The sequence below is a fragment of the Delphinapterus leucas genome, chromosome 6 (assembly GCF_059928025.1).
Source record: "Delphinapterus leucas isolate spDelLeu-1000000601 "Yukka" chromosome 6, BTC_Dleu_Yukka2, whole genome shotgun sequence".
Lineage (NCBI taxonomy): Eukaryota > Metazoa > Chordata > Mammalia > Artiodactyla > Monodontidae > Delphinapterus > Delphinapterus leucas.
The window spans coordinates 123746795-123757295 of NC_143134.1; the positions used below are offsets into that span (position 1 = coordinate 123746795).

At 65.8% G+C, this 10501-nt stretch overlaps 1 protein-coding gene across 5 annotated transcripts; it reads right to left on the reverse strand.

The window, feature by feature from the left end:
- Positions 1-119: 119 nt before the first annotated feature.
- Positions 120-9475, reverse strand: CARD9 (caspase recruitment domain family member 9). 5 transcript variants are annotated; one of them, XM_022578229.2, is made up of 12 exons: positions 6991-7726; positions 6682-6819; positions 5800-6104; positions 5542-5721; positions 5298-5441; positions 4970-5095; positions 3284-3475; positions 2786-2827; positions 2453-2501; positions 1067-1143; positions 487-569; positions 120-395 (listed from the first exon to the last, which is right to left on the reverse strand). In XM_022578229.2, exons 1-12 carry the CDS (start codon positions 7172-7174, stop codon positions 296-298), a joined length of 1620 nt encoding a protein of 539 aa, XP_022433937.1. In that variant the 5' UTR covers positions 7175-7726; the 3' UTR covers positions 120-295. The 5 variants fall into 5 exon arrangements, 1 of the variants encoding a protein (XP_022433937.1); XR_016393688.1 differs by lacking the exon at positions 120-395 and adding an exon at positions 703-869 and having other exon boundaries at positions 489-569; positions 6991-9475; XR_016393687.1 differs by lacking the exon at positions 120-395 and adding an exon at positions 703-872 and having other exon boundaries at positions 489-569; positions 6991-9475.
- Positions 9476-10501: the final 1026 nt, after the last annotated feature.

The following is a 10501-nucleotide window of genomic DNA, read 5'->3' on the forward strand; positions in this document are numbered from 1 at the left end:
TGCTCGGCTTCCGTCCCGGCGGCGGGCCGCGCTCGGCTACCCCCTAGCGGCAGGCGTTGCGCGCTGGCCGGCGCGGGGTCGGAGGGTACGCGCGGCAGCAAGACCGTCGGAGGCGGTGGTGTCCGGACCGCGGTCTTTTATTGACGGGGATGCATTTTTAACACTGCAGCACGCGTGTGCATCACACAGAGATAGAACAAGCCCGTGCTCGCCAAGGAAGAGGCGGCCTAGCGAGGCAGCTCCCAGGTGGCGCCGTGTCCTCCTCCCACGACGCGCGGCTGGACGGAGGGGCCGGCTAGGAGCCCTCGGTGTCGGTGTTGTCGCTGCCCGTGGTATTCTCCCAGTCCACCTCCCCCTGCCTCGCGCCGTGCTGCATCTTCCTAAGGGCCCGCTTCCTGCGGGAGACCCAGGCGGCGCAGGTGGGCGCAGGTGTGCGTGGGGCCACCGCTCCCTAGCCCCCCTCGCCCTCCGCCCACGCGGGCCCACCTCCGGTAGTTCTCGAAGCTTTCCTTGAGACGCCGCCGCCCCTTCTCCTTCTCGGGGGGCTCCCCGCCGCTCAGGCCTGCGTCCTGCGGGAGGGGCGAGGCTCAAGCTCCGGCCAGCGCCCGCGTGGGCCCCACCCCCGCCCCTGGGGCTGCGCACTGGGGGCTGGGCGGGCGGGACGCGCTTTGTCTCAGATGACAGGACTGGCCTGGGACGCACGCACAGCCAGCAGGGATGGGCTCCAGGCCAGTGTTCCTTCTCCTACAGTGTCCGGTGCGGCCCCCTTGCCGTCGGGCTCCGTGCAGTGGACAGTGAGGCCGAGTTCCCACTCAGGTTAACGCTGCGCCCCATCCAGAAGATGGGCCCGCTCCCTGCCCCCTCTCCCGCTGCTTCGTCCAAGAAGGGAGGGAGCTCAGCTTCACATTCCAAAACACCACACCCCAGGAGCCCATGGGCAGAGACCTTGTGATCACCCCCCAGGCGTCCAGGTGGAGGAACCACTCTCCCGGTTCGTTCGTTATCATTCACACTGAGACCCACACCAGGGGCCTCTCAGGGCTCCAGGGACCCCAGGCAGCCTTACCTTGGGGGTCAGTGAAAGCCGCTCCTTCTGCAGAGCCACAAAGGGCTGCTCAGGGCTCTCCCCGATGGCCGGGCCGCCTGCAAGGGAGAGTTGTACCTTTTGGTCCTGCCTACCTGCCAGGATCGCGCTCGCCAGCACTTCTACCCCCTAGCCCGGGCCAGTCCTGTGCCACCTTCTGGGTCCTTACTTGGACCCCGCAAGCGTTCCCATTGTACAGACATGGGGACTGGGGCTCAGAGACCTCACTTCCCACTCCTGGCTTCCAGAGTAGATGCTGCGCCCCATCCCTGGACAGGGGCCAGGGCTGGGGCACTGCAGCGTTGGGAGCAGAACACTGCAGGCTGCTGGGCTCCCTCCACATCTGCCAGGGTCTGGATGGGCCCAGGGCTCAGGACCCACAGGGAAAGTGCTCGGATGGGCTGGCTCCCCTAAACTGTCCACGATGGGTGACTGTGGCTTCCAGGTCTTGGGGACATTGCGGTGGGAAAGGCCCAGGCCCAGGTCTTCCCCTCCTCCTTGGCCTCTGACCCTGAAGCCTGCGCCACCTCCTGCAAGGGGCCACACCAGCCCTGGGCTGGGGCTCCCAGGACGGCTGGGCCAACAGCCTTCCCCTCCCGTTGGCTGCCTGCGGGTCCTGCCCGCCTGTCCCCACGTGGGGGCTCACTGGTCTCAAGTTCATGTCTTTGGGCAGCAGCAGAGGGACCAACCACTTACTTCTCCATTTGCTGCCTCTTCCTCTTTCAGCCCCCCTCAAGAAGCTGGGGTCAGGCCTGACGCCGAGGAAGTCCATCTGGCTTCACACGCTACCTCTGCGCCCCCGCCACCACCCATCCTCCCAAACTCCCGTCTGACACCCACCTTCAGAGCCAGCCCCTTGTCATCCCCGCTGGGCCATCTCCCTGCCACTCCCTGTCCTGTGCCCAGGCAGGCAGAAGGATCCCGCCCCTGCCACCTCAAGGCCCCAGTCACCCTGAGCTGTCCCTCCTTCCCTGCTCTGTTCCACTTCCTGGCAGTGGCTACCTCCCCAGCTCCCTGCTCTGGAGGGCGGGGTGCCTCCACTCTGCAATCCCTGGGCCTGAGTGGGCTGCAATGGCCAGGCGTGTTCTCAAGGTGGGAGATGGGATGTGGACCTGCAAGCCTGGGCCCCGGGTTCCAATGGGGCTCTTGTTTGCTGGCTGGGGAACCTTGGGGGTTGCTTATCCCTCTGAGCCTCAGTGTGCCCATCTGTGAAGTGGGGTTGTAGAGGTCTATGGGCCAGGGCTGGGGCACGTGTCCCCAGGTGCCGGCGTCATGCGGTGTGCGTGCTGAAGGTCGGGACGGGTGCCCGCTTGCAGCCAGAAGGAGGCCTTAGCCAGATCCTCCGGGACAGGCCGCTCGCCTCCTCACCTTTGTCTGAGAGCTGGGCGTCCTCCTCTAGGTCCTGGGGGAGTGAGAGCTTCCCAAGAGAGAAGGGCAACTGGTTAGACCACCAGTCTGCCAGGACTGGACCTGACCCTCAGCGCTGCCCACCCACTGCTGCGCTCCCCACCGCCGTCACCCCCTGTGCCGGCTTCTCAGGGAGGGACCTACGCTGCCCAGCCGGGCGTTGGGAGGATGGCCGGTGGGGGGCTGAGCTCCCAGAGCTTCTGAGGGACCCAGTGGGACTGTGGCCCGGCAGAGGCTGTGGCCGGGAGTCCGGGGTGAGGCTGGCCCTGGGCCCGCCCCCAGAGTCACACTCACCTCCTGGGAGTTCCTTGGTGAGCCGTCCTCTAGGTCGGAGCTCTGTGGTCACAGAAGAGGGGTCGGTCAGCAGGCTGTGGGGAGACCGAGCCACTCGAGGGCACGGGGTGGGGTCCCAGGCCAGCCCACCCTCCAGGGAGGCCCCTCTCCAGGCCATGGCTGGGCCTGGCCCCTGGCCAGAGCGCCCCTCCCCCCCACCACACCCTGCCAGGCCCTGAGCTATGCCAGCTCTGCAGCCCACCTCCACGAGGGCTCGGTGGGCAGGCAACCTTACAGAGGAGGGAGGGGCTCAGGAACGTCTGGGGACCTGCCAGAGCCAGCGGCAGAGCTGTGGCCGAGCCAGGCCAGGCCCAGGCCCCTTGGTGGCTCCTCCTCTGGGGTCTGCAGTCTCTAGGGACACACCTGCCCCCATGTGGCCACACCCCCAGAGCCCCACCATGGCAGAGCCATGGCTCTCTCTGACTGAGGGACACCGTAAAGGCCCCGGGGGAGGCCCACCAGGACGGACGTGTCCAGCTGCTGCCACCGGAGGCGGCCCTCCGCCGCCAGCAGCTGGCCCTCGCGCTGGAACAGCTGCAGCTGCAGCTCATCCGCCGTCTCGCTCAGCTCGCGGACCTGCTTCCGCAGTGCGTCCTTGTCCTGCAGGCTGCGGGCGTGCTGTGCATGCAGCTCCTCCCGCGTCATGATGGCCTGTGGGGCAGCGCAGGGCAGGGCAGGCGTGGCCCGTCTCCCTGCCCCCCCGCAACCCCCCGGTCTTTCATTTCCCCTCCCGGCTCTCTCACTTCTCAGCACAGCCCGCCTTATTTCTAGCAGTGCTCCTGGGATAATTTCCAGCAACATGGCCGGGGACGGGGCGGGGGCCAGCGCTGGCCTCTTCCCCTTTCTTATCCGAGGATGTCACTCGTGTTTTGGGGGTTGGAAATGCAATACAGGCTCAGAATGGAAAGTGTGGACAGCTCAGAAAATATAAAGAAGATAATACCCCTGAGAATAGCCCCTGCTGACCCTGCAGGGTCTTCAAGTCCTGCTCTCTGGGCACATTCAGCCGTGTTCACGTGCCCACACGTGCGTTTCGTACTTCCTGGGTACAGCTTGATATCAAGAACACGATTGTTGACAGCCATGTAACATTCTTTAAGACGAACACCCCACGCTTTATCAAGCCAGTCCCCCATGGCGGGGGCACTGAGGTCAGCCCAGGAGGCCAGCCCACGACCTACAGTGACAGGCCCAGGAGGCTGCGGCTGCGAGACACACTTGTAGGAAGCCAGCCTCGCGTCCAGCAATGATCCAGGAGCTGACACACACCCCTGCCTCAATCGACCCCGACAGCCAGGGCTGGATTAGTAACAGGACATCCTGAATTTCTGTGCCAGCTTCCAACTCGGGACCCACCAGAGAAAACCCTGCCACTCACCTCGGCGGCCAGGTGCCAGCGTCCCTGGGCGGGTGGCCTGCCCTGGGTGCCACCGGAGGCTGCGCGCCCCTGCTGGCCATGCACAAGGCAGAGGGGGGGGCTCTGCTCGGGCAGCTCCGGGAAGGAGCTGTCCTGTCAGGTGAGCTGTGCCCATTTCACACCTGCTGCCCCAGACCGCACTGCTGCCCACGGCCTTGAGGGAAGCACGCATCTACCGGGCTTTCTCTGCGTTTCTGTTATTCCCACGAGAGGGCTTTCTAGAAGTGAGTTTGCCGGGGAAAAGGAATCTACCTCTTCAGGCTCCTGATACAGACTGCCAGTCACCCTCCAGAAAGTGACTGAAGCGACAGCTGTGGCTGATCAGAAACGACCCCGAGCCGTGACAGGGAAGTGATGGGAAACGAAGAAGCAGGTGCAGCCCTGCGCTGGGGCGCCGCCTCCCCACCCAGAAGAGTGCAGCCGGCCAAGGCGCCCGTGGCTTTTTAAGCGAAAGAAGTCTTTGCAAAACGAGTCAGAAAGCTTCCACTTTTATAAAACAAAAATGAAACTACAAGTACGCTGGAAAAAGTCTGGCAAGTACAGCAGAAGGTGGAGCGTGGACTTCCTGGGCAGCAGGTGGGGCAGAGGTGGAGGAAGGGGATTAACTCATTAGCGTTCACGTTTCTAAACAAGCATGAACTGCTTTTGTCCGTGCTCCCTGAAAACCCACCGTGACAACTGCATCCCTGAAAGGCCACTGCGTCCGGGGAGGGCTGCGCGGCCCCTACCTGGTCCCGCTCGATGGCGACCTCCTCCATCTGCTGCAGGATGGCCTCGATGCGGTCCTTGTACATCTTGGAGTCCTTCCGCAGGGCCAGGCACTGCAGCTCGAACATCTCCTTCTCCTCCGTGCACTGCGGGAGACGGCAGTCAGCCGAACCGCCTGTAGCCCCGCCGGCCCAGAGCTCCAGACCGAAGCTGGGCCCCGACGTGCCCGGGGAGCGCGGGCGCCAGGTGGGGCGGAAGGCTGGCCCTCGCCTCCAGGCGGGGGGAAGGAGGGACGTGGAGCCCCGCTCAGTCGGCCCAGGGCGCACCACCCACCTGCCCGCCACGTACCCGGGCGCGCAGGGCCTCGGCCTGGCGCAGGTCCTTGCGCAGGGAGAAGATGGTGGCGGTCTGTTCCTGGAGGTCCCTCTGCGCCTGCCGCCAATCCTCCTCCAGCACCTGGATGTAGGGGCTGCTCTGGTCTGGCTTCCCCTCCTGTGGGTGCGAAGGGAGAGGGCGGCAGCACAGCGGGGCTGGGAGGCCCAGGCCGGCCCCCCCGGCGCCTGCCCCGCCGGCTCGGCCCCCAGGGCCCCACCTGGACGGAGGCCTGCAGCTCCTGCACCCGCGCCTGCAGCAGTGCCTTCTCCTGCTGCAGCTCCCACAGCAGCTCGTGGCTGGGCCGCTGCTCCATGGCGTGCTTGAGCTTCAGCGTGTGCCTGCGCTCCACCGAGCACTCGTCCTCTGCCTTCATGAGGCTGTGCTTGAGCCCGTCGATCTGCGGGACCGGCTGTCAGCACCAGCCCAGGACCCCGGTGCCCGCCACCCACCCCAGGAGCCCCACCGCGCAGGGCACCTCCAGCTGCAGGTCGCGGTTGCGCATGAGCGCAGCGCCCCGCTCCTCGCTCTGGCGGGCCAGGCGCAGGGCCAGGTCGTAGTTCTCATCCTTGCAGCGCTGGAGCTCACGGCCGCCCGCCTCGCAGGCCTCCTTGAGCCTCTGCACGCGCTCCCGGTGCTGGCGCAGCAGGCTGTCCTTCACCCGCAGCTCCTTCACGAGGTCATCCTTGGAGCCCAGCCGCGCCGTCAGGTCCTGCACCTTCTTCTGGAGCTTCATCACCTCGCTCATCAGTAGCTGTGTCAGGCCCGACTCCCCGGATGCGTCTGCGAACCGGGAGGGCGCCACGTGACGCGTGGCACCCCGGCCCCTCCCGGGCCTCCACTTGAGGACCAGCGGCTCCAGGGGAGCCCGGCCAAGGGGTCAGTTCCCAGTTGCGGCTGCCCCCCGTCCCGGAGGTGAACTCACCTCCCAGCCCTGTCACCACCCCCCACTCCAGGGCAGGGCAGGGCAGCCCAGGATCTGGGTATCCATCCCTCTTTGTCTAATTTTGTTACCATCCTGATTGAGAGGCAGGGGACGCGACTCGGGGCCGCCTCACGGGCTGCTGGGGCGAGCAGGCCTGGCCTCTCGGACATGGCTTTAGCGGGGTCACATGATCTTCTGGGCAGGAGGGGCTCTGAGCCAAGAATCAGCCTGTGCACCCCACCTCCCACCTGCTCCCCACTCCGGAGTTCGGGTCCCCCTTTCCTCCAGCCTCTGCTCCCTCCTCGCTCCCTTCCTTTCATACGCGATTTATCCATGAGGGGACCAGGTGGGGAGGGGGCCGCCGGCTGTAACCCACACCATCCCCCGCCCCTCCATCCGGGCCCTGTGCCTCCAGGCCCGTGTCCCGTTCCTCACCGATGATCATAGAGAAGACGCGGGTGGGCTCTTTGCCCGTGACCTTCCTGTACAGCTGCGGGTAGTAGAGCTCCAGGCTCTCTAGGAACGCCACGTAGCCCTTGTGGCCAGTCCGCTGCAGGATGTCCAGGAGCACACCTGCGACCCAGAGGACACGTGTGGGCACGCAAGGCTGCAGAACCCCAAGAGGCTGCAGTGGCGGGGGTCTGGACGGCTCTCCCAGGGCCTCAGCTGTGCGTGAAGCACCACAGCTGCGGGCAGATGGGGCAGGGGGCCTCCGGGGGATGGGGGTGGGGGATGGGCACTGACCCACTTTCCGCTTGCGGATGACCAGGCTGGGGTCGCTGAGCACCTGCTCTTCGTCATCGGGGTTCAGAACCTTGCACTGGCGCAGGTAGGGCGTGATGCGGGCGGGGTCGATGATGGAGATGAGCTTCACACGGAAGCCGTCCAGGGCGCTCCAGCACTCGTCCTCATTCTCATAGTCAGACATGGCGTAGTCGGGGCAGGCAGCTGGGAGGGATGCCGTGGCTGAGCAGCAGGCATTGCCAGGAGCCAGGCCTGCGCCTCGCCCGCCAGGGCTCTGGGCAGAGCCAGACCAGGAACCCAGCCCAGGGGCATCCAGGAGAGGGGCCACCAAGAGAGGGAGAAGCCCCCGCTCCCTCCCATCGGCTCGCCCGGCATCGCCCTTCACGGCCCTGCTCCCGCCCCTCTGGCCGCCCTGGGCTTTATCTCTCCCTGGGTCACCCCAATAAGCATTGGGAACAGCGTGGAGATGCTCCAGGGTCAGGTGGCATCTAGGAGAACAAGCTCCCCTGCACTACGGCCCTCCTTTGGCCCTGTCCCCCCAGAGCACCCCAAAGTGCTGCGGGGCAGGCGGGAGGCTGCCCCCTACCCACGGAGCTGTTTGCGCCACCTACCAGCACAACCTCCCTGGCACACGGGGGAGGGATCCCAGCCCCAGCCCCCGAGGCACCAGGCTGTGCTGGCGGCACTGCCTCCTTCCTCGCAGGGCAGTGCCTGCTCACATCCCCTCCCGTCCCCTCCTCTCCTTCCTCAGCTGGTGATGCAACAGTCACCTAGCAGCTGCCGGGCCGGCCTGCTCCGGGTCAGGCTCGGTGACAGGGTGCCCTCCAGGAAGGGTGACTGTGGACGGCCCATGGTGGAGGGAGAGCCAGGGCCCCGGGCGCACTGGGAGGGGTGGTTGTGTCGCCCCGGGCTGGCCTGGAACGCAGCTCCGTGCCTCCTCCAGCCTCTGGGACACCAGCCGTCCAGGCTCCTCCTGTCTGCCTCCCAGGCGAGGCCTGCTCTTGGCCGCACTCTTGGGGACTGTCAGGCCAGCTCTCCGACAGGGGACCATCTACGCTGGAACCGCCCGCCGCTATTCCCTTCTACACTACCGGTGGGGGAACCGCTCTCTCCAGGGCCAGGCTGAGCCGGGAGCAGCCATGTGGTGGCCTCCTCCCAGCGGTGGGGACGGAGACCCTGACCCCGCCGTCGCAGGCTGAGCCTTTGACCTGTGTGGGAAACACCGGCTTCCAGCCCAAAGGGACTGGGCCGCCCTCCTAGAGACGCGGCTGGCAGCAGGTTCGCGCTGCCCTGTCAGCCCGCCCACCCAGCGACAGACAAAACATTGAATGAAAACATCAGCAACTTGGGGTCTTTGGAGTGTCTGGCCCGGCCCCCGCCTTCCTAGCCTGATGCCCACGCGTCCCGCACCTGACGATGCCCTGCTGCTAATTCCAGTGCAATGACCAGCAGGTGCCGGGTGGCTGTAAAGGGGACAGGGCAGCAGAGCGAGGCCACCTGATGCCCTCCTGGGGTATTGGCTCCAGATCCCGCTCCCTGCCCCAAGCCTGAGCTGGGCCACAGCGGCTTCCCAGCCATCTGAAGCAAGGGCACCAGGCCGGCCTACCTTGGGGTCCTCCTGGGGCACCTAGCCGGACACTGGTCAGCCTGGGCCGCCCGATTCAGTGTGTGGCAGGACTGCCGGGCTGCCGGGACAGAGGGCGGGCGGGGCCGGGGGAAAGCCGTGCACTTCCTGATGGGTCCGCTTAACCCCACAGAGGCCCGGCTGTCCTCCCGCAGGGGACCATCTCCGCGCTGCCTTCTGATTCGCCCAAGCAGGGCGGCCCCAGGAGGCGGGGACAGGGAAGTGGAAGCTGCTGGCTCCCGAGGAAAGCGGCTCCTGCTTGGAGCCCCCCGTGCGCCTCCCCGCCGGCCAGCCCAGTGCCAGGTCCCCGGGGCCTGCCCTGGAGGCCCAGCCCCGACCCTGCAGAGTGGGAGCACGAGCCGTGGCTCTGCCAGTGTTGGATGAGGCCAAGCCACCGTCCCGTCCATTCTGGTTCCATAAGGACTGCAGCGTGGTGTCCAAAGAGAGCATGGGGCTGGTGGGGGCGGCGGGGCTGCAGGCCCTAAGCCTAACCCCCAGCCCATGGTGCAGCTGGCTCAGCCTCTCCCTTCCTGGGAGCAGCCCCTCCCCACCAGGACACACGGGACAGCGACAGCAGGGCCGCAGGGGAAGCCCCAGGCCACCGCCCCACCAGAGTGGCCTCACTGGTTGAACTGAGAGAGCTGCCACCTGCCAGGTTGAGCAACAGCTCCGGGAAGGGGCTGTGGCTGGGTGGGCAGGGGCCTGACCAGCACTGCTGGCTCCCTTCCTGTAGAGTCCTGAGCCCCTCAGCCCCAGGGTTTTTCTCTGCCTCCTGGACCCATGGTGGTCAGTAGGCTAAACCCCGGGAATCCTGGCACCACCAGGCGCTGCTGAGTGGCCGGGCCTCCCCGCAGGCCTCCAGGAGGCCCAAGGTCACCCTCCAGGCACGACCCTCCAGGCACGACCCTCCAGGCGTGGGCAGGCCCCCAGGCCCCTGGGGGAGCCGTGTTCTGGGGAGCCTGCCCCGGCCTGGAGGGTCTGGGGGGGAAGTCCTGGTACAGGAGTGGCAGGAGCTGCGGCTCTGCGCACCCAGCAGGCAGAGGGCCGGTGCCGGGCCCTCCGTGACCCAGTGTTTCCTGTTTCATGACATGAGGCTAAGGAAGGAGTCTTCCTCATGGTGTGTTTATGAATTAAATAATAACAGCGCTATGTTCTCTGACCATGTCAAAATCAAGCTAGAAATCAGTAACAGGAGGACATGTGGAAAATCACTAAGTGTCTGGGAATTAAATAACCATCATCTTAGACAACCCACAGGCCAGAGGAGATCACAGGGAGCCTGGGCTGGTGGGTCCAGTACCAGAGGCACAAAGTGACACACACACACCCACGTGGCGAGTCAGCCTGTGGCTGTGCGACACGACGTGTGGTGTCTGGGTGCGGGCAAAGGGGAGACAGGTGACCCCAAGTGACTGCTGTCTGGGGGAGCAGGACACACGCTGGGCACTTGTCCCATTTCTCTGTGTTGGAAAATTTCCCTAATAAGGTGAAAGCAAAGGGGAGCAGCGTGCAAGAACAAAGCTCCAGGAAAGCCAGTGTCTCGGAGGTGTAACCGAACCCCCACACCCGAGCTCCTTTAGGCCAGAGGGACGGAGAGGCCGCGGGGATTAGGTCTCCTGCCAAAGAAATGCCTGCACAGGATAAAAAGGGCACTGGCTCGGGGCTGTCGTGGGGGCTGTGGGTACTCAGGCTGCCGCTGGTTCTGGGGACCCACCTGGGTCGGCCTGTGTGGTCTGGATGGCAGAAGTGGGCCCGCCCCATGCCTGTGGCGGCACCCGGGTGGGCGCTGGGCTGCCCTTCCGCTTGGAGCAGCCCCCAGCCTGAAGGCCAGAGCCACAAGTGTTTCTCGTGAGATGGGTAACCCTCTGTTTCTCCCCCTCCACAGGC

Coding starts and splice junctions, on each gene's coding strand:
- CARD9 (XM_022578229.2), bottom strand. CDS start 7,174: ATGTCTGACTATGAGAATGAGGACGAGTGCTGGAGCGCCCTGGACGGC. Junction 5,442..5,541: donor AGCTGCAGGCCTCCGTCCAG/GTGGGGCCCTGG, acceptor TCGCACCCACAG/GAGGGGAAGCCAGACCAGAG. Junction 570..1,066: donor GGCTTTCACTGACCCCCAAG/GTAAGGCTGCCT, acceptor CCCCTCCCGCAG/GACGCAGGCCTGAGCGGCGG.